Here is a 24131-nt window from a genome sequence, read left to right on the forward strand (position 1 = left end):
AGCGGATAGATAGACGGACGTCTGTACCCTAAGGGTCATGAAACGTCGACAAAATATGAAAGTTACCATTCGACCCTATAATAATATTTCTTTAGTTTAGGCTCGCGAAACAAAAACATGAAATTTTACAAAAAAAATTTGAAAAGAAAAAATTACAAACCCGACTGCTCTAATAAGTATTTGCACACGCTTTAAATTTGTTTGTTGTTTATCTGCTCTAAAAATTTGGTAATGCCATCTTATAATTATTTTACTAGATAAATTTTATCTGAAATATGCAAAATATACGTCTATGAGTATACTTATGGTTTATCAGTATATCTATCCATATTTTCAACCATTTGCATCCATTTTTTTTTTAGTACAGTTCAAAATTTTCAACAACATTTAAGTTATTTTACAAACTACTAAATGCATTGCTCTAAAATTTAACACACGCTTTGAGGTCTATTAGTTTGACACATCGTTCACCAAAATTTGTCACCCATCACACCAAAATTTTCATGACGTAACATAATTATAAGCGTTACCATAAAAACAAATACATAAGTAATCGAACTTTTTTGAGTGTGCGTCAAGAAAGAGCTAAGTTCTGTCCACCTTAACTTTTTTTGAAAATCTTAAGTTTATGTAGTAAGATATTTGCAAACAACTAAAATACGTTGCCTCCTTTGTCGTCTATGAAAGTATTCCGGCAGTCCAAATTTTGGGACCATTAATTAGTATGTTAAACACAATGATCAAATGAATGCATGAACTGATATGTAGAAGGAATACGTGTTGAACAGAAATAGTACAAACTCGCTGTATTAATCAGTCTCTTGTTATCTAAAATTTTGAAATTGTATGATATACAAGTACATATCTTCAGAGAAGCTGAGAACCAGGTGTATAAGTTCCAGACTTTTTTGTTTAGTTATAGGCTACTACTTGTAAATACGTATTTTTTTTTAAATTGTAAAGTTTTCGTGGTGATACTTAAGTTATTGCCTAATACTGCCAACCGAATAAATGTATACATATGTAATTCTTAGAGTTGGTAGAGAATCTAGAGATGGAGCATAATCCAAATCGATTAATTGTTAAGATAAAATTGGAAGAAATATATACCTAAATTTCACAAAAGTTACCATATGTTGTTACCCCGCAAGCTCAAATCAACACACGGGCTATGTGTTTCAGCACCTTTAGCATCTTCTTTAACTAAATTAATTTACTACATATTAACTACTTTCTATTTCATACCCTCCATGCTGCTGCCCCCACAATCTCCTTCTGTTTGGGTAAGACCGAAGAGAGCCGAGTTTGAACCGTGTCAGACATAGTATTAGTACACCGATTGGTTACTCAGAAGATTCACAAAACGATGTTTTTAATTTGATGATTTTTGCAACACTTCTTAGAGAGTAGGTCCTTTGCCAAAATCATTTTTATGTGCGCAGGTACTAGCTACACCCACCCACCCTTTATTTTCTCAGAGACTCTCATTTGACAAAATCAAACTTACCCTAGCAACTACTAATCCCGTCCACCCCCTTTATTTTCTTAGAGAATACGTCCTTTGCCAAAATTTATCTTATCTTGGCAAGTGCTAGCCCCGCCCACTCGCCCTTTAATTTCGTAGATAGTAGGTCATTTGCCAAAATCAATCTATCTTGACAAGTACTAGCCCCGCCCACCCGACCGTTATTTTCTTACAAGGTATGCCATTTGGCAAAATCATTCTTATCTTAGCAAGTACTAGCCCCAATCACCCGCCCTTTATTTTCTCAGGGGCTCTAATTTGACAAAATCAGCCTTATCTTAGTAGTAATCCCGTCCACTCGCCCTTTATTTTCTTAGAGAATACGTCCTTTGACAAAATCAGTCTTATCTTAGCAGGTACTAGCTAAATGACACACTTTCCAAGAAAAGAGAGGGTGGGTGGGCGGGGCTAATACCTGCTAAGAGAAGACTGATCTTGGCACATTACACTGGGTAAAGTAAATATTTTATGTTACTATTGAAAGAAATTATTGAAAATCAACTTTCTCTGCCAAACCAAGAAGATTCTACACATCAACCTTAAAAAAAATCGGACATATTTTAAGATGTTTGTGTACCTTTATTTCAGCTCAGACTAAAAAACCTGTAACTTTTTAAATGAAGAAATATATAGTTTAGGAAATAGAACTGGAGATTTATCAAAAACAACGAATTTAGATATTACGAGCATGTTACGGTGGAACACTGAAATCTAATATGGGTAGTATTTCATAAAGATATGTAACATGTAAGAATTTTTGAATGTTTAAAGTAAGCGTGATTTAAAATCATTACTATAAATAAGCAAGTGTTTACCTTAATATATTCAAGTTATTTTACTACTCCTTGCAGAGTACTAATAGAATATACCTAAAATATATTTTATTCAAGATATATAATTAACTATAAAGCATTCTGTAAATTAGAAAAAAAAAACAAATCAACCAACCTCATCAAATATAAATATCAGAATCATAAACCAAAAATAAAAAAATTTGCTTTTTTTGTCACACAATGAGTCATTTGCGACCTACATGACTTAATTAATGATTCAAGTGTTTTAAACATCAAGATTCTATAGATATACTTATCAGTAGCATACGATTGTAACATTTGTATTAAAAAAAATGTCCTCGTGTTGTTAGATGTGAAGAATAAATTCCCACAAATTCTTTTGTGGCAAATCTTATTTCAGTATTAGTTCACTAAATAATGAATTTTACTTTTCCTTATCTTATTTGACAAGACATCGACATTTTACCCCAAAACGACATCGCACAAAAAAGAAGTATAAAGAAAAATAGATCTGTAATGACGATTTTGATGTTTAATTATAGTTTGCTTTATCTATATGGTAGAGAATTATTTACGAAAACTACTCGGACTAAATATTGATATAACATAATAATTGAAAATAAATCTTTAGATCTTCTTCAATGCATGGTTACGATTCCACTAAAAACTATAACACAAACTTCGATCAGTGTTTTTGGAAGGAAAACAATTCCATTCAAATACTCTTTCTTAATTAATAACTTATTTGCTTCATGGATCATATTGTGCGATTTGGCTTTTTGTCTTCATATATGTCGCTGCATATTATGGGATTATTTCTCGAACAGTGGTATTACAGACGCGAACATCGAACTTCTAAAGTGACTTCAGGAAAGTGACAAAACTCTGAATTTAAGAACTTAATGCACACTAAAATTATTCAACGATAATACTAAACATCGATTTTAAGTGTTCAAAGTTATTTTAGTAAGGGCGCGTTGACATACTTGCACGGTTTTCTTTTTTCCTTTCAATTGTAAATAAATGTAAATTTACCCCTACGTCTTAAAACAAAAATTTACAGGAAACAGTTTCATACTATGACCTTTACTTTCTAAACGTGGGAGGGTTTAGTATTGAACCATTCTTCCATTTTAAAAACAGTTACAAATAAACTGTTATTTTTATTTTACAGAGAAATTATTTTTTAACATGAAGGTTGCTTATAATATCATCTGTATTAATTAACATTCTAAAATTAATAGTTTTAAGTTTTACCTCTATAGTTTAGGAACACAACACTGATTACTGTGAGAAAACAAACCTGCTAAATCGATGTGTGTTTATGCTGAATTTATTTTGTATGAAAATTACAAGACCGGAAATTACACATGGATTATGTTTGCTATCTAGATTCACGTCAATCATGTTTTAGTGAACTTGTCATGAAATATAGTAACATAATGTTATCGTAGGATGCAGGGGCGGCTCATGACTTGAAAAATTGATGAGGCACAGCACAAAACGCTCTAAAATATAAATAAATCAAGATTACTTAAATATTTTCTATTTAGTCAAATAAACAAATTTGTAAACTCATTTAACTGTCCACAAAGAACCAAGAAGGTGTAAGGAGGTCTTGCAAGGAAAGGATGAGAATGACAGGACAAAAGGAAAGGGAAGCGTGGTCAGAAAAAACTAATATAACTTTGTAAGGATCCAATTCGAATTTTTAAATTTCAAACGAATTCCGCGCGCACAAGAAACGGTTAGTGAGAAGAAGGAGAGGTTGGCAACCAACCACCCCAAGGAAACAGACGTGCGCAAAGCGAGGGTGGTTTTGTCTCGGGTAAAACCGCCCACTTCCTTTTCATCGCTTCGAGAGAACAGTCGACTTCCTTTCGAGCGCTTCGAGCAACAGTGTTGATCTGTTCCATTGAAAACCTAGCAGCCCCGTTGAGCCATTGGGTGTTCCTGACTTCTCATCGTTCTTACGACGAGGTTTTTGTGTTCCTGTTGGCGGTAAGCCGTGTCGAAATCTTCGCATCTTTGGAGAGGTATGTTTTGAACACCTGTTTCGCGGCGAGTTTCAAGCCCCGACGATGCTTCTGACCTCGTGACACTTCGACGCGTGCGCTTTTTTCCACTAATCTCGTTTTTTTTATCTTTCATTTAAAATCCATCGCAGTAGGGCTTTACAGGAAGTGATTTCTAGTTCGGGCCATGCTTTATTTAGCTTTATTTGTGAAATCTGTATTTTGGATGGCGGCAAACGAGTTGTTATTTTCACCGTTCTTTGTTCAGGCAGCAGCCATTTTGGAGCGTCCATTTTGTTTCTTTTAACCGAGCACATGTTTTAACTGAATCTATTGAACAAAATTAACAACATTGTGGGTCATGGGGGGACGTGCCTTCTATTCCTTTTTATTTAGCCCATCGTTTATACAACGCCACAGGATTCATCGTATTTTTGCATCGCATATTTTCGACGCCTATTATTTGGAATGACGAATTCGTCCAACGCCATTTTGCAACTGCAGATTGTCTGCCATGTTTGTTTATGTGTTTTGTTTGGGGAAATGTATGTGTAATGATGGCCCACAATGTAGCTGAATAATTTCACGTTTTGAATTTTAACCAATAACTTGACTGGACACGAATTAATATTAATCATATGTAAATCTGTTAACTTTACAATCTTTCACCTCATGCAATTTGTCTTTGTCTCACAATTTTAGCTTCAGTAATTTTCTTTGCTGTATAATTTGAATTGAACGTAAATTTCCATGCTCTGCAGTTCTGACTTAACATGATATTTAATTTGTACAAGCTTATTTCACACCAGATCTTTATTTTATAAATCTTTGCTAAGTTTTGCTCTTGTAAATATTTTGTTGATGAATATTTCTATCATGTAAATTATCTGATGTCCAAATTTAATCTCAATTAAGAATTATTTGTTGACTGAATTTCCCTAAGAGAGTATGGCGAATTTAAATGTTGTTTATTGCTCTTTGTTGAAACTTTAACACTTGTTCGGTTGTCATTTAATATTAGAGTCATAGAGTTTGAACATTTAAATAGAATTGAAGGTAAATAACACAATAACACGTAGTGTCGGCGATGGGCGCAGTTCCTAGTTGCGGTAGCGGAATGTGTCGCGCTCTCTGCACATATGTGCAGGCTTTGAACTAGATTTCAGTGGGAACGGTCTTGACGACGAGGTAGTAGTTGACCAGACTTCACCGCTAGTTTTAGGCCGAAACGGCCTGCTTGGACGGCATGTTCGTCATGGAGGGGTGCTGTCTGGCAGGCTTGGTGTAGATAGAATCACCGTCGCGGGGGAAACCAGCCCAGACCGGGAGCTCCAAACTTCGCTCACGCTACGACACCCCCTCTGGGTATTTTGCTGTGCTCATAAATGAAATTGATATATATTTTGTTCGATCGCCACACTCTCATAATGATTCGGGTTGTGCCATCCAATTTACATATGTGTAGGTCTTGTGTTTGTTCGGTTTTCATATGTGTATGTCTGTCAATTCGCGAGTGTTTTCTTTCACATATCTTAAGGTGTCTGACATGTAATATGTCGGTGAATAAAACCCCAGGGGGTTTTGGGGAATGAAGACCGATGACACCTTGGCCCTGCGGACTCGCCAGAAGGGCAAATCGAGCGTCTGTCGTTCTTCGTTTCTTTTTCCTCCTTAGGAAGGCTCCTAATTTTGTCTATTATTTCTTGCGCTCTCGACAGTGTATGCACTTGTATGAAAGAACTTCTTCCCGCCATTTTTCAAAACCACAAAAAAAAAAACACACAACGTAGGTTCTCATTTGTTAGACGATCACAGCCAAGGCCAAACTTTGAATTTCTGAATTTTTCGCGGGCCTTTCAAACTGTTTCAAGGTCAAATTTTTAAGGCGGGAAGTTTGGGTTATCACAACTTCTAACAAAAAACAAAATTAAAATAAACTTTAAAGGAAACATATCGAAAAAGATCAAATACAACATAAAATAAAGCTAATTTGATTTATAACAAAAAACAAAATGAAAAAAATATAAAATATAAATACGGATTTATTTTAAATTTTTTTTATGGATCAATTAACGATTTACTCAAATCAGGAACCGGCGGTTTTAATTCCTTAACTACATACAATTTATCATCATACGTGAAAGTAGAAAAAACAGAACTGCCATTGTCATTTAACGTTAGTAGAGAAAAATTCCGATTTACTCGTGATCTTAAATAACGATTACCGAAATCAAATTATGACAAGCACAAAGCACTAACGCGACCCACGCAAACGTAGGCACTTTTAAGACAAAATTCTGTTACCGAAATTTTGAATCAATTTATACACACACAGATTTGTGGCAAAACAATCAACGGCCTAATTTTGAATACTCCTGCGAATGCAGACTGCATTGCAATCGCACGTTCCCCGCGCGCAAATATTATAGTTGTCCATCTCTTTTGCAAGCACGGAAATGAGGCTAGCCTCAATTTTGTCTTTTTTCAACTCATACCGCTTATAAGTGTATTGCAGGTTGCTTGCCTATTAACGACATGATTTCTATATATGCTGTAGAGGCAAGCTTCGAGTCGGCCTCATTCGCGTCACAAAATACATGTTGTGCCGAGTGTTTAAGCGCGCTGTTTAATTAAGGGAGCAACGAGTACCTACCGAGATAAAAATAAGAATATAATTTTCTATATTTATTTTTAAAATTTTAGAAAAAAGACACAAATTATTGGCCGAAATGTGTCCGTATAAAATAATAAAAATCCTAATAAGGCGTAAAATTCATTGGTGAGGCACTGCCTCACCTGCCTCATAGGACAAGCCGCCCCTGGTAGGATGTCTACAACCCAGTGCTCAACATCACCGTTATCAATGCACATTGAATTGAATCCTGCAACAGAATAACGACATATAAGAAGCAAAATAATTATTGTAGGTGAATAGTAGTATTAACGCAAAATTAATTGAAGTGTTCTCTGTTAAGACAAATAAAATAACAAACGAATCCGCACTTGTTTTGCCGGCCAATAAATTTCTTCTAAAAAGAAACGGATACCACGGGTAAAGATTAATTAAAAACTATTCCTGGAAAGACAAACAACTCCGAATAATAAAATTCGAAGAAACCGATATGCCGGAAATTTGTCTTTTATCTGTGAACCACCAAATTGCATACTTCCGCAAATTTTTGTCAAAAACCAAGATTCGTATTTTAAGAAATAGCTAAAGGCAATATACTACATTTTAGTTTTCTGCTTTGTCCAGCTACAACATTCATTTCAGATTTTTTAATAATTTGCTTCTCTAAATTTTGCTTGCTGCTTTCAAGGATTATTTCAATTGATCGTACAGATTTTGTTGACAATGTGCAGAAAATTAGTTTCTCATTCAGAGAGAAGTTCATACTCATTTTGACTTCCAAACATGGTCAAATAAAGTAGAGTAATGCTGATTTTTGGGTTAATAAATAAATAATAATATGTATACGAAAATTATCTCCATGAAACATGTATTTTCTTAGTTATTTTTTAAAAGTTAAAACATATTTAATTTCAAATCTATCTTTTTAACAGAACCCTCAACTCCGGTCCAGGTCGGGTGTTCATTACCCCGACACTTTATTTTCGATCCGTAGTAAAGCGCAAACTAGACACTGGACGGCGAAGAAAGAGAGTTGTAAAACCAAAAGGGTGGTCTTTGATACGCATTGCTGTAATACGCAGATTACCTGTTGACACTGCAAAATCTGTTCATAGTATTTTTCGAAGATATATTGTTGGTTGCCTAATCGCTACCATGAAAAGACAGCAATGACGATGTTATTTCATTTGCTATTTTCTAAAAATTCTTTTTAATTCAAAACTCCATCATTTAATATTAATATATAACCAAAGATATTGTACAAAGTAAGTTAATAAAAAAGAAAGATCTTTATTTGTTAAAGTAAGCAATTTAGAGATTTTACCCCTTTGTAAGTAGTACCTTACGGACACCAATTTCTAGGAACAGAAATTTTATGCATCTGCAGATACGTTTTGCTTTCTTAAACATATGATCTTCTTGTAATTTAGACAAACATCACACCCCTGACAGCAGGAAAGAAAATACCTACAGTTGATCCCCTCACCGCCAGAGGTAGTTTAATCTTCGACATCATAAAATCTACCGTACCTAGACCGTCGGAGCCAGTTTACCTAAAAAATCCATTTTTCGGCGACGGGTCAAAAACTGGCCGCGGGAGCCAACTTGTGTATACCCCCGTGGTCATCTTGGCTCCTTGGGCTGGCATTATCCCGTTCGTCAAATATTTACTCGTTACCTGTATTTACCTGACTCTAATTATGCTGATTTAGTGTAGGAACACATTCAGTTCATTTTGCATAAGAAGGCTAAAAACATCCGAATATATCTACCAATGAATTTAATAATTGATTATTTGAACAATATAATCATTCATGGAATTACAAAATTTGTTATAAATTATAGCATAATAGTGCTACATTTATATGAGACACCTTTTTCAAAATTGTGTCTAGAAATGCGGTTTTTATAATATTGCAAAATTTTTTGCGATATAAAATTCTATGGTTGCCTGACGTCTCTACTTATTACACGTCTACTTTCTGACTTATTTAGTTTATGTTTATATCTATTTGCAATAATTTTAAAAAATCGAATTTAAAAATGGACAACCAAAATTTATTTGCAATGGGTGCTCTTATCAATTTCGACCGGAATTAAAGCAAGGGATTAAGGTACTCGAGGTAAAGCAGCCCAAAAGCTATAAGGTTATATGATCATCATAAAAGTAGTTGACTGCAAATAATTACCTCCTTTGTGTGGTTCGCAATAAGCTTACCGGTTGGCAATAAATCGTCTTCTAAACATTTCTTGCTTACATTTAACAGGGTCGGCTTTAAAAGCGACTGGTTATTTTATTTCGGAACCCTCTGCGGCTGTAGGTAGTAGCTGATTAAGGGAGTGGTGGATTTAGATATTTAGTGAGAGCTGCCCCAGAACGAAACGACAACAGACGGTCGAGCTGCAGTGGACACGTTATTTACTACCCCAAAACCTTTTCTATTGTAAACAACTTAACTTCGACACGATGGGATAATTTTATGATGGCCATATCACCTTATAGCAGAATCAGGAAACATGACCTTGGACCGGAGTTGATCGCCCTATTAACACATAATTACTGTGTTTTTTTTTTTCTGGAAAAATTGAAATCGCTATTTGTTCTCGTAAAACTTCTCTTTCCATAAAAAGTGATAATTTATAAAAAATGAATGATTTTTTCCTTTTTGTACAAAAAAAAAAAAAAATTAAAAGCTACCTACTTCCCGAAATTAATAAATTTATACACCAACATTGTTTAACGTCATCTGAAAAAGAATTAAATACATTTTCATTAGGAAGTGTGTCCCGAAAAAAAATTGCCTGTACATATTTGAGTAACTTTCTTAATTTCAACTTTCTCAGTGCAAGCTATGTAAGCATTGCAATAAGACTGATTATTTTAATAATTGCATAATTTCATGGTCCTTCGGCGTTTCACAGCTTATACAATACGGTAATGCTTGCTAATCTCAGATTTTCGTCTTGTCATCTATTTTCGCTTTGGATTTTTAAAGTAATATATTACTTTATCTGTGGTTTAATAGTCTATGTAGTAATCCATACCTACTACAGGTTGTTATTTACAAACAAAATAAAAAATACATAATGAAATTTTAAATTTGTCTTCGAACTTTTAATGAGCTTTTCAGAAATTTTGATAACACGCGTTAGCTGTTAAGTAACTTAGTCGAGATTTAATGTTCCCCGCAGGAAATTGATTGAAATTTATTTTTATATTATGATTCGATTATTTTGTTCCTATGAGAGCAGAGTTTCTTTTTGTAAATATCATATCAACATATTTATGATATACGAGATGTAGAATATTGGTACGGCTTCTGATTTTTTTGTATATTTCAAGAAATGTACAATTAATTTGACCAAAATTCTTAAAAGAGTTAAACAAATTTTCTAAAATTTTAACAAAACAGTACGTCTGTGATCAATGTTAAACTGTGTGAAATTTAAAAAATTTATTTTCTAAAAAATTTATTAAATCATTCTAAGAAGTTATTTAGTAAATCTTTTGATTACCTATGTATTCTTTAATATCATTTTAATTGTGATTTAATATTGACCATTATTTTAACGTTTGTATTTAAAAATGTCGCAAAAAACATAATCATATGAAACATTTGGTGGAATATATCACAAAACTACTTGCTTAATCGGTTTTAAAATTTTCAAAGAAATCTTCAGAAAAGGGAATAAGAAGATCAGTAAAATATATGAGATATATTCTGGAATTTTTAATAATGTCTACATTTTTGGTACAATTAACATAAGATTGTTTGTTATACTTCTAAAAAGAAATCAAGATCATTTAGATGCGAATAATTTTGCGGAATTTTTCAAGTTCTTAAAAAAAAAGCTGGCTATTCAGGTTCTTGAATCTAGTATTTTATCAACGGTGTGAAGATGTCTGTTTAGTTTTTTTTTTTTTTGTATAAAATTTAATATAACATTTGGTCATTTGTACATATTCATTTAAACTGACTGATGTGAATTTAAATGAATTTAATGTACTACGCCATTATTGGTATTATATTTGGATGCTCTTTGCTCCCTGCTACTCGTCAAAAGAACACTTTGTGGTGACTATTGTTGCCAAAATATATAGTTTTAATCTCATATTATCAGAATGAAATATTCAAAACCTAAACTGTTTTAATCGAGTCAATAATGTTACAAATATTTGTCATATCTGTATTGATATACAACTATGGACAAATTTGTTTGTATAAGCTGCATGAGCAAAAAATAAATAAATAAATACATTTGATGTCAATACCATGCAGTTTCAAGTATAACATCAACATACAATTTTTCATTCAATTCAATTACAGTTTGTTCTTTCATTATTATCATTACCCTTGGAGAATTCAGGTACTATTATATACATCAAGAGAGAGCTTATTTCATCCTATATATGATACCAAAATTTAAAAAGAATCTATCGGTGTATAAAAACATATAAATAAGTAATTTTCATTGGTTCTTAAAAAATCGGTATTTTAATTAGACGGCCTTGTTATCTTTTAGTTTCTTAAACACTTTTAGTTAAACTAAAGCAAACAGGTTTTACTGCTATCAAGAGATCCAAGGGGCTGATATTTTCTTTTTTTTTAGTATTCGATTAAAATGTTTTTAAGCGTCGATGAAATAAGCTCTCGAAAGAGGGATCACTCGACCCACTATGACATTGAACACTTTTTACCTATATGTAATAATTTTGACATTTCAAGCTCAAAGCGTGTCACTATGATAACGATCTGCATCATTTGACTTTCTATTTACAAATTTTAAATTTTAGTGCTGTGCCTCCAGTGGTTCCAAAATTACAAGGGCAAAGAGTAATTTTACGGGCGCATTGTATATGTATTGACACTTCTTACTAAAACATAAAAGTGTAGAAAAATTGTAATACCTGTTTATATAAAAAGTTTTTTTTGCTTAGTTTCAGAACTTTCCGATTCTATTACCCAAAACCGACAAGTAAAAAAGATAATCATAAAGCTAACACCAGGTTACAACACAACACTGCGTGTCCAAAGGCCAGGCAGGGCTGTTTACAAAATGTATAAACGAAGTAAGACGGTTAGGGTTAGAACCGAAGCCCAGAGGTCTGTATGTATGTACTATAAGGGCATAAACAACTTTATATATCTGTAAATTGATAGCTGCCAATATATTCGCTAACAAAAGGGACGTGGGATTGAAGAAATAAATCTTAATTTATCTTGACTCTTCTAAATTAAAAAAAAAACGAAAAACAATTTTGATAATAGAAAATAAAAAACCAAAAGGATATAGCACACTACTGCTTTTGTACTTGTATTTATATTGTTAAAGAAAAATGAATTGAAACTTGATATCCTTTCAAATTTTAGGATCATGCGGTTAACTGTATATTTCACTATTAAAACTGGTTTTCAAGGAGTGACGGAGTGGCAATAGTAGGTTTACTAAATTAACCGCGTTGCGTTAGCGAGCAACCAAAAAACTCTCTTTTTTAAAGAAAAACATAGTCCTCCACGAAAGTTGCTCATATATTTATCACTATAGTTGTTATCTGAACTTCATGTTTAAGTTATGTGGTGCGCATTATTAATTAACGATAGAATTTTAGCAAAGTAGGGTTGACAAATACCAACATTTAGGATCGCGGGGTGCTGACATAGTGGGTTGATAATGAGCAGTACAACCGCTATAAAGCCAATTCATCACAGAACAATAGCTTGTCGACTACGCTTCCTCACGGCATTCATCACCTTCTCGTCTCGACCATCCGTCTACATCACTTCATTACTTCCGGTTATTCAATAAATGTCTTCACACAAGAAAAATTCTGTACCACACCATACACATCTCCCGTGAATTTATTTGTGACAATCACCCCAGAACAGTTGTTTCCTACGGAATGAAAATGTGATATCATATGGGTCAATGAGTTCATAAACACAGATTTCCATATCCAACATTTCATCAGTGCTCATTGAAATTAGCAAACTAATCGTTCGGCATAATTACAATTCACCAGATGGTCGATAACTTCATCAAACATGATAATAATTAACCACATGTGTTTTTAGAGTGCCTACTATTCAAATTTACACCTAAAATTAATATTGATAGGTTATATTAACGAGGATAGACATCTAAATGTCTAAGGGGATGGTGTTTACAGTAGGTAAGAATATACTGTTAGGTAAACTTACCTAGTAACCAGCGTGAGGAATTAGTTAATTTAATCATATTTCAATGAATGAATAAATACTTTCAAAAATATATTCGAAGACTTCCAAACTACTACGAAAGTTGCAAAATACCAAGAACTAATGAAAAAGAAATTTTACAATTACATTAATTGATCGTTAGAAACGAAAACGATTTTATTTAAAATTTTACAGCAAGCAGAAGAAAATCATGTTACAATTATATAATATTATACAAGAATAGTAAACATATTTTGCTTTTTTTGTCAACAATCCGTCCCAAATTTTCATAATTATCTAATCGATAGTGTTGTTTGAAAATATTTATTTTTGTTGAAAACACTTTTTACAAACTTTCTCAGGTCGAACCAAAGGCCATTAGTGCTACAGACTAATAAGTAATAACAGTAGCATCTGTTTGCATGTCCTCAATTTTTTAGGATAATATGTTAAAAGTGATTAAATTGAGAGATTTTATTTTCAGTTTTGCTTCGAACCAATCATTTAAATAAACAGAAAGAACAGAATAAATTTATGTTTTTGTATCTTTTTCATATATTTTTTTGTTTATTACTTCTGCCACAAAGAACAAAATCAACTCATTAGGCTATTATTTCTTTTGAGAAAATATAACATTTAATACTGACATTCACCACATGTTTTAGTTTAGAAAATTTCAAGTTAACTGTTACCACAAGATTAAAATAAAAAATTCAATAATTTTTCTACCAAGACAAAACTGTGACTGACTGAAATTTTGATGATTTTGTTTTGAGACTAATTCAGAGCTGAGCTTTGTTTTGATGTAAATACAACTCTTTTGCTCCATCTCATCCGATCTACACTATTTACCCTCTGCTTTTTCTTCATTCTTCAGCATAAAAATACCGCAGTATGTAGTGTTCTTATTGTTTGTTTTTTGTTTGTTCTAAATTGTCTATCACATCCTTCATTGCAAACATTATCGGTAAAATATTTACACTTCCAAATTATCGCGCTGCTTGTCGAGCTATTGTATATATGTTACAGCTAATATCCGAAATCCGTTATTATGCATAATAACTAGACATTTTAGGAATTATGCGTAATAACTAAACTTGTCAGTTATTATGCGTAATAACTGAAATTTTCAGTTATTATGCGTAATAACTGAAATTTTCAGTTATTATGCGTAATAACTGAAATTTTCAGTTATTATGCATAATAACGGAAACGTTTAGGTAATATTGATAATAACTAACAAAGGAACAGGAATTATGCATAATAGCTGATTTCACAAAAAACGGGACAAGATGAGCAATTCAGGTTCTCATAGATCAATGAAAAGCAATGGGAATATGAAGTTTCTGTTACTGTAATTTGTCCCGTTTTTTTTAAATCAACTGTACATGTGATATGTAGCGGAAAGGGAGGCAAGGTGGGTAGCTTTTTTGAAAATATTGTGCATAATTCCTGTTCCTCTGTTAGTTATTATCAATATTACCTAAACGTTTCCGTTATTATGCATAATAACTGAAAATTTCAGTTATTACGCATAATAACTGACAAGTTTAGTTATTACGCATAATTCCTAAAATGTCTAGTTATTATGCATAATAACGGATTTCGGATATTAGCTGTAACATATATACTTTACTGCATATAACAGCGTCCATTCGTAAATGGTCACTTCGTGTTTTCTCGACCTTTCATGAGCTCTAAAGTAAAGGTCAGTTTACATTATGGGATTTTTCTTAGGATTTCCTTAAGAAAGTTCTTATGATAATTCCTAAGCAAAAATCCAGTTGTTTACACTATGTGATTTTTCTTAAGAAAACACTCCCAAGCGAAATCCTAAGCAATTTCTTACGATCGAATCGCACGCGTCGTACTAACAACGCGAAGGACCCGGAAGTCGCCATTTCATTCTCCTCATGGGCTACTTTTTTTCTTGCACTGTGACTGGCATTATCTTATTATCTATATTTTTTTTAACTTATGTATTTGTCATAAAATTGATAAAATTTTGCAAAATCAAATTTTATCATTTTTCGAAAAAGCTGGATTTGTTAGACTGCACTTTAGGGGCAAGGGAAGTTCTGTCTAAATAACCTTATACCATTTTGATTATCCTTTGGACAAAAGTTCGTTGGATAAAAATATTGTTCTTATATTGTCAATCTAAACTGTTCATTTAAAACTAAAAATGTTCTAGAATTTTCTGTTCTCTTCAATGAACGTTTTTGTTCTATAAGCCAAATTTTCGCTATCGTTTCGGGTTTTCGATGCGAATTCTTCTCAAATATTATTAGCAATACCGAATGTTAATCTACTTTCACCTTTTCCAGTGGAATTCTTCATAACTTTCACTTCTTAAATTTTTTAAAATTCTGAAAAATATTTTGATGATTCTATTTGCTAACCTATTATCGTGAATTATCCCTATTATAAACCGTTTTAACCTTATTCTTTTAAATGTCATCAATAATCTGCTTTTCTGAACTTTAGCTGTGTTCTGCAATGGAAGTTTTTCTGTATTCTTTTGTTTTCTAACAAATATCTTCAAAAATGGACAAACATGTCGTGTAGATAAACTGGTAATTAACAAAACACCCCGTAACAAAATGATTATTAATTGTTGAAAGTTGTTAATTTTTTAATAGATCATATTACAGACAGTTCCACCTGAAAAACATATATGTACCTAAGTATGTGCAAAATAATGAAATTATAGATATTATTCTAAGCAATTCTAGTACCCTATATTTTTTCTTTTTAAAAGCGTATTACTATGTTAGCTGAAGTTATTAAAAATATTTGTATATTATGCTATTCAGGGAATTCTGTCCACAAGTACTGACTACGCAAAATGTTATGTAATTAGACTCTTGACACTTCTATGCATATATGTTTCTACTTTTATTAACCACTTACTTAAGATTAAAGTAAATTCGAAAAAATATGTCAATTATGCAAAACCTTCCATATGTCCTAATCATCTATAGATGCAAAAACGAAACTCGCAGCGGTGATTTTAACAACGAAAGCTGTATAGATTCTATGTAGAAGCAATTACATACATATATATACTAAATTTCCCAAATTTCAAAGTTAAAGAAAATATTTTTGTAATGTAATGGATATATCAGTTAATTACATACATAAACTTAAAAATTAAATCCTAAAATCCTGTTAGCCACAAAAAAATACGCAAGTTATGTAATGTAGTGCTTACTTTAAAATAGTTACACGTGGACCTCAATTAAATTCGTTATTATACGCTCTGTTAAGACATTATGTTCTGAACTGTAAGGATAATATTTTTCGCTAGGTAAATCATAACCTCATGGTTAGTTTAAGATCGCGTCGTTGTTTCCAAGTATATTTGAAATTTAATTTCGTAATCATAAATTCAGTAGGTGCGTCTCCTCGGCCCACAAGCGATCAAAATATTTTTGACACAGTCATTACTTTAATAATAATAGAATTCACCCAAAAAATAATATAAGTATTTTTTATTCTTTTGGCAGGAGCGAAGTTTCCTGTGCGCAGCAATCAGCATAGAACTGGCAGTAAGCACCCTTTTTTATATCGCACGTATACTGTTGCTCCCCGGACTTCATCCGGACTTCGTTTTAATCATTTATTGTTTGAGAACTCAACTATCAACAAGTATGACCTTAATGTTGGTATTCATTCCGAAATTCTGGTACCAACAAAAGCAGGTGAGGTCACTGGCCCAAGAATACTCCTGCAGGATACCGGTAGACGCATTTAAGGTAAGACAGTGTTTCACAGTTATTGTTGATAATTTATTTGTAGTTGTCATTAAATGTTAAATGTTTTTTAACGTTTAAGTTTTGTTTTCTGGAAATGTCATAAAGTTGTTCGCCGAACTTCATTGTTAGTTGATCCGACGCCTTGTTTACTATTATTTTTTGAAGATTCACATTCCTTGCTAAAATACGCAATACAAAGTAAGACGTTTTGTGGAAAAGTTTTACTTTTAAAACAACTAGTCAAGTGGAAACTTGTTAATATATTATAAATATTAAAGACGTCAACATTTAATTAAACGTCAACGAGAGTGCATGTGATTTATTTGACGTTTGTGTAGTTGCAGCATAGCACTAATAGGTACTAGCTGTTAGCTGTTCATCTGTCACAACTAATATACAATCAACGAAACCGAGGTCGAATTGAGTCAATATATTCGATTGTTTTGTTCGAAGTACGATGTAACTTACAACAAAATTTGTCCTTTAAATTTGCAGATGCGGAATTGGACCTCTTGTCGAATGTATAAATACCATCAACAAGCACACTGTCAATTTTTGATTAAAGTGCAGGTAACATCGTGCAATCGAACATTTAGTTGTTTGTGGAGTTCATACAGAAAAGTTTATGATATGAGCTGAAACCAAATGCTAAAGTTTCTTTCAGAAAAAATGAGTTGTATTTACATCATACTTTTTCTGCAATTACGTTTTTTCGATTTCTTGGATTTCTGTTATTATGTTATTAAAGTTATAGTTATATATTTTTCTACTATTTTCATTTCAACTATTATTAGAATATATTTTTGTATTTTAACAAATATCTAATTTTTTCTGTCTGTATAACAACATCTTTCATAATCTGCTGCCTAATGGAAAGGTAAAGAAAACAATATTAGTACAATTTTCCTCACTTTGACTGCAACTAAAAATGTTGTACGATAGTACCTAATATACTGTACATATTGGAATCAAATGTTTAACCATAGAACAACAAAATCTGTGAGCACTTTGTACTTTGTCATATATCGTACTTTTCCTGCAAATGTTATTGAATGATTTTAAATTCATTTCGAAATATATACTCGTATAACGATTAACGACCAGGTTTCTAAACAGTCATTAGGAAAATTATTTCTGTATCGTTGTATGCTTCTGGTAATACAGAACTGCCGGTATATATTGCGGATAGGTCACATTTCCTATATGTGAATATGTGGTAATATAATAATTAATACTAACAACAATACATTGTAGTAACCCACGTAGCTTAACCGCATCTAAAATGGACAAACAAAATTTATATTTATAATTTATACTAATTGCTTTGCACACTCGGGCAATAAAACGTTTGAACACAACGTACTCCTATAACTGAAAAACATTGATTTATAGCATTTCCAATATACACTATTATGACATTACACATAACTTTAATAAACACACATTATTATTATTAATTTGCAAAGAATAAACCTATACTCTCTTGAACTAATTTGACGCCTTATACAAACAGGACATAGGCATCTTAATTTTTTTACCAATTCGAAATAAACTGCGCCTCAAACGTTAAGGATATTGATGAAAGACATGTTTATTACATATTAGATTACTTCTTACAAAAGCGAAAAACATTTTAAAAATTATTATTAATGTTTGTAAAAGACAAGCTTTTCGTACCTATTGTGAAATTGAGCATTAATATATTGGTAACGTAATATGTATAAGTGGTAGCAGCGGATCGAATGCTACACCCATATTCTTTTTTGAACAACGCATGTTAATGTTTCGAGGTGTCAAATGAGTAGTCGTACTTTTTATTCACAACCTTCCTTGAAATTTTCATAACATCGCACTTATTAACAGACAACTGATTTTTATTACACCACTCCTGTAAAGCGTTGATGTTAGACTGTAAAGACTGATTAAATATAGGCGGAAATAAGTTTTATTCCACAGACGGCTATGAATGCATTATTTTCGCCTAACAGTACTGATGATATTATATTAACCACAACCTCATGGCTATAGATTATTAAATATTAGATCACTAACAGAAGGATCGGTCGAGGGAACGGCGGAGAAGATTCAATGTAAGTAAGAGATCCAGATGGAGCAGAAAGACATACAATCTGCAGTAAAGCCAATAAGAAAAGCAAAGTTTTAGTGAAGAAGTTAAAAAACCAAGGGAATGCAGAATTATGGAAAGAAAATGAAATGATTAAAATCGAAAACTTTAAAATAAAGGAAGATTTGCTAAAGATTCAAAATTCGACGGAAAACAAGAAAAATAATGTAACAATTAGGAATGCAAGCGAACCCAAAACATTAGAAGAAGGAATGCAAAATTTTTTCAGAGAGCACTTAGCAATAGAGATCCAAGTTAAATCGACTACAAGACTAGGTGAAAAAACATCTTTTATCAAGCAAGAATATGAAAATGAAAAAATAAAAGTTATGCAAACAAGACGAAACTATGAAATATGGAATCAAAGATTTTCATAAATGTAGATCTAACAAAAAATTAAAGAGCCAAGCAAAAACAAATTAGACAGACAGCACAAGTAGGAAAAAAAGAAAGGGAAAACTGTTAAGATTGGTTATAATAAATTAGGGATAGACGGGAGAGAGTGGAGATGGGATAAAAAGCTAGGAAAGCTAAAAAATCCGAGAAGCAAAAAAGTAAAGCAAACTGATAACAGAAAATTGAAGATTGGCTCGACGAAGCGAAGGAAATTGAGCATCGAAAACGGATAGTGAAGGGAGAAATAGCAATATACAAAAGAAAAGTGTTAGTAAGCTTTGAGATAAAGAAATAAAAGTTGCAACTTGGAATGTGAGAAGTTGGATATATGTATGTGCAAAGTATCGAAAAATCAGTATAATTAACTGCTATGTGCCGACAGAAGTGAAACAAGAGGGAAAAGTAAACATAAAATATTATGTAATGGCAAAGGCTTAAAACTGATACGATTTACTATACAGAGTCAAATGAAAATCGTGAGTCACAAAGAAATTCACAAAACTACCTGGATCTCCCCAGATGGTAAAAGCCATAATCAGATAGATCGTGTTTTAATTGAGAATAAGCATGCCAAGCTACTCGTAGTAAAAGATGTCCAAAGTTATAAAGGAGCAGACATCAACTTAGATCATCTCTTAGTGATAATGAAATTAGGGCAAAATGTACCTGATGCTACAGATGGAAAAGCAAGTACAAGAAAACACTTAAATACGGTAAGCTTGAAGGATGAAAGAAAAAAAAGAGGCCTTAGAAAGATAGTTGTCGGTGAATAAAAAAAGGGACCCAGAAGATAGCATTGAAACCGAATGGGAAGCTACTGAAGCTGCAATAATCTAGGCAACGAAGATGACTTAAGAAAAAATGAAGAAAAGGAAAAAATAAAGATTGGTTCGATAAACAATGTGTAATGACGTTAAAAAACAAGAATAAGGTGGCTTGGAGAGAAGACTGAAGAGAATCGTGAAGAGTACAACTATGCGCGAAAAATAGTTCAACAAGTTTGCAGAAAGAAAAAGCGAGAATACTGGAAAAAAAATGCAAGATATAGAAAATCATTTCATAACCAATGAGATTAGAAATTTTTACCACGAAGTTAAAAGAAGCACAGAAACACACATAAAACGACCGGCATACTGCACAAATAAGGATGACGTATTAATAGGAAGTATAGAAGGAAAATTAAATAGATGGACCGAATACTCGAACAACTTTGAAATGCAGAAGATACAGACGACTACGGTTCAAAAGGGAAAAATATGGAAATACAGAAATAATTGCCGATGACGGAAATGTTATAGAGGAACCATCTGAAGAAGAGCACTATAAAGGGTTTGAAGAAAAAAAAAGTCCGGAAGAAAACGTGATTATAGCTGAATTTTTGAAAGAAGTGGGAGAACTACTACATCAGAAAATTTGCACTATATTATTATTTTTATTATTATTATTAATACAAAAATAAGAATAGAGGTATAACCTATGCATCCAAATATACGTAACTGAGAGACATTTTCAATAACAAAAGAAAAAAGGCTGCACTCCTAAATAATACAAATAACTGGATATACTAAACTCATAAATTGAATGCGTCGAATCTGTTCTTGAAGCAGTTAACACTGAGAGAATTGACAATTGTACCAGGAAGGCTGTTCCATTGGTTCACCACAGAATATATTTGAAGGTAGGAAATGATACCTCGCTCCTGGAGAAGGGCCGCTACTACCCCGTTTACAAGAAGGGAAGTAAGAACAAACGCAAACTACAGAGGTATAGCCCTAATTGATGTAACATATATAAAGTGCTTGCACTACTGATAAGGAAGAGACTAAATTTGTTCACAAAGGATATAATAGGAGAGTACCAAGGCTTTATAGCAGATCCAAAGTAATAGTTATGAGCAAAATTTGGGAATACACATATTGTTCATTGATTATAAAGACTCTCTCGGACAGAAATTTATTATTTTTAACACCTACACAATGTTGCTGGTTGTAGATGCTTATATTTGTAAACAGACTGTGACAATCATTCTAGCGTTTAGAACAAAAATTGTAAGACTATTCGGTCTAAATAACTTACTTATATCATCAAAGAACAATCAAAATACGACACTATAGTATTAAAGTCGTAAAGTGATTTTGGATTATATTCCCGGGAAATTTTAAATCAAATAATTCGCATGAATGGTGCGCCGAATGTAACTTGTAGCGGAAGGAAGGACTATTTTAATCCCCTCAAGTAAACTGCAACGGACCTTTCACAGGGTCCGAGAAATGTCTGTGTAAACTGCAGCTGTATGCAGGTAGTACCTGTATCCAGATGCTGTACTCGTTGCATTTAAAAATTCGTCATTTTTTCTAAAAATATTACGTTAGTACTAATATTGCAAAAGTTTCTTTTAACACCGTCTAGAATAATTTTATATCTTCTATTAATAATTTTCTAAAAGTATTCTTTGTCGGTATCGTCCAAGCAATAAATATTCTGTTTCCGAGACATTTTTACTAAGAAAGATTGGGCATTACTGGAAATATATATATATATATATTTTTTTTTTTTTGGTTTGGTAAATGCCGCTATTTTGCAGAAGAACAGATTTGCTAGGACAAAGAAGAAATGAGTCTCGAGTAATCCCTAGTCATTGTAGGTAAACGAGTGAACCCTACTTAGGGCTGGTACCTGATTTTATCCGCTCTAAGTTATACGTTATAACAATTTACAACAAAGGCTGAGAAGGATTAATTCCGCTGCAGTTTACATGTGCCTGAATGGTGTCACTTTACACAAAAGTTAAAATATTCTAAAATAAAACGATTCATAAAGACGGTGGGTAAGCTTTGAATGAACAAAATTTCGATATTATGAGAGAATTTAGAAAAGCCAATAGTAATTCAAAAGTTTATAAATAAATGTATTTCGCCCACATATAAAAAAAATTCGAACATCCAGTTAGGTGTAATTCGGGTTACTCTTTTAATAGACAGTGTTTTTTTGAATGTTTTAAAATAAAAAAATACATATCTGAATACGGAATCAATTTAATGTAAAAATCGATCCCTTCACGGATACATTATCATAAAGTGCACGAGCTGCTAGAAATGCTAAACGAAGAGAACTTCAAGCAAGACCGGACAAGCGTAAAAACCCATGCAACGATACTGAATATAACAGAAGTACTTAAAATGTGTCAAATACAGGATGAACATTCTCTGGCGTCTGGTCTACAAAAAAAATATATCACATTGCCGCTCTTACGAGTTGGTTGTGGAAGGCGGAGATGCAGCCCGATATCGAATATCATACTTTAGGTCAGAAATTGACAGTTATGGAAAAGAGACAGGGAGGTTAGAATACAATTCTATATTTGATAAGACAGCACAAAGTAGCTCCAAAAAATTATCAAACAGTAAATGGGTAACTCCAAACACGGTAAATGTGGCTATATGCCTCATTAGATTATACAAAAAGTTGTTAGAGCATTAATCAGATAATATTAAAACTGACAAGCTTTTCGTAACATCAAATCCTGCTTGGGAATAATCTAGATGGTTCAAAAATGGTCCAGTAGGATCAAATACCACTGGTAGATGGACGCAAGAATCTGCAAAAGAAGTTGGAATTGACAGTAATTTAAAAGTAACAAATCATACCAACTGTTTCTGGATTGACTAAAGCTGGATTCGATGAACAACAAATTATCAAGATCACAGGACATAGAACTACTGGTTCCTTAAAGCCATATTTACTTGTAGATACACTTTGAACCATTAAAGGATAGTGATGATTGATGAAATTCAGAAGGTGACGAATGACTATAAGCAGGAACAGATTGTAATTCAGCGGACAGTATGATGGTATTTGGTGGACCCTGGCATTTACTAGCTGTTGACAAAATCTCTGAAAAAAAATCATTTTTGAAGTTTTCAGTTTGTTATTTACACTTTCTTCTATATATCCTTCCGCTGTGTGATCGATCGCCATGTTTTCTTTTGCTCTCAGCGTGCTTTTTAACATGGAGTATGTTGACCACAATGTGGAAGATTTCAACTTTTCAGCCTGTAGGCATAAACATAGGAAAACTTATAGAACATTAAAACTAATCTTTTCGTGGAAAAAAGCAAGCATAACTTCTTTGTCGATATTTCTCACTTTCTTCAAGGTCCTCCAAGAATCGAATATATTATAGATCTTCTCATATTTTTCTTGGGATTTTGATGATAATAAAGCTGCAACAGCTTCAAGCGCTACTGCTGATATTCCATGATCACGTTCATTATTTCCTCCTTCCATTTTCATAAAATTTCGACAGCGCGAGCACAATAGCACAATTTTGAAATTTCTGTTGACTTCCTTTAAATTTTAATGCCACGAAGATCCAAAACGCGATTTGCTTTTCGTATTTTTCGTTTTTTAAATTTTTGTACTTCGCTTTAAACATTTTAGTTCTATTTGAGGGTCCGAAAAAACGTTGTGTATTACACGTAAAGGAAAGTGTTTCTTCTTTACTCATCGCCTCGATTAGAAATCTCGCGACTCGTAAAGAAAAAAACCATTTCCCTTTACTTGTAATACAAATAACTAACTATTTTCCAATAATTCTAAACAACATGTTCTATTACTTACGACTACTTCTTTTAAAACAATTTATCTAAAGAAACCATTTATTCTCTAAAGATTATAGACAACACATTG

The 24131-nt window shown here is 32.6% G+C and overlaps 1 protein-coding gene across 5 annotated transcripts in view; it reads left to right on the top strand.

Moving 5' to 3' along the window:
- LOC135122012 (metabotropic glycine receptor) overlaps positions 1–24131 on the top strand; it is a 166225-nt gene that overhangs the window by 129321 nt on the left and 12773 nt on the right. For all 5 annotated transcript variants that reach the window (XM_064046265.1, XM_064046280.1, XM_064046271.1 and 2 more), the window contains exon 7: positions 16673–16921. In XM_064046265.1, coding sequence (XP_063902335.1) covers positions 16673–16921 — 249 coding nt within the window. The remainder of the gene's footprint in view (positions 1–16672; positions 16922–24131) is intronic.

The sequence above is a fragment of the Zophobas morio genome, unplaced genomic scaffold (genome assembly GCF_036711695.1).
Source record: "Zophobas morio isolate AGI-343-1 ecotype UQ-CSIRO unplaced genomic scaffold, CSIRO_AGI_Zmor_V1 ptg000005l, whole genome shotgun sequence".
Lineage (NCBI taxonomy): Eukaryota > Metazoa > Arthropoda > Insecta > Coleoptera > Tenebrionidae > Zophobas > Zophobas morio.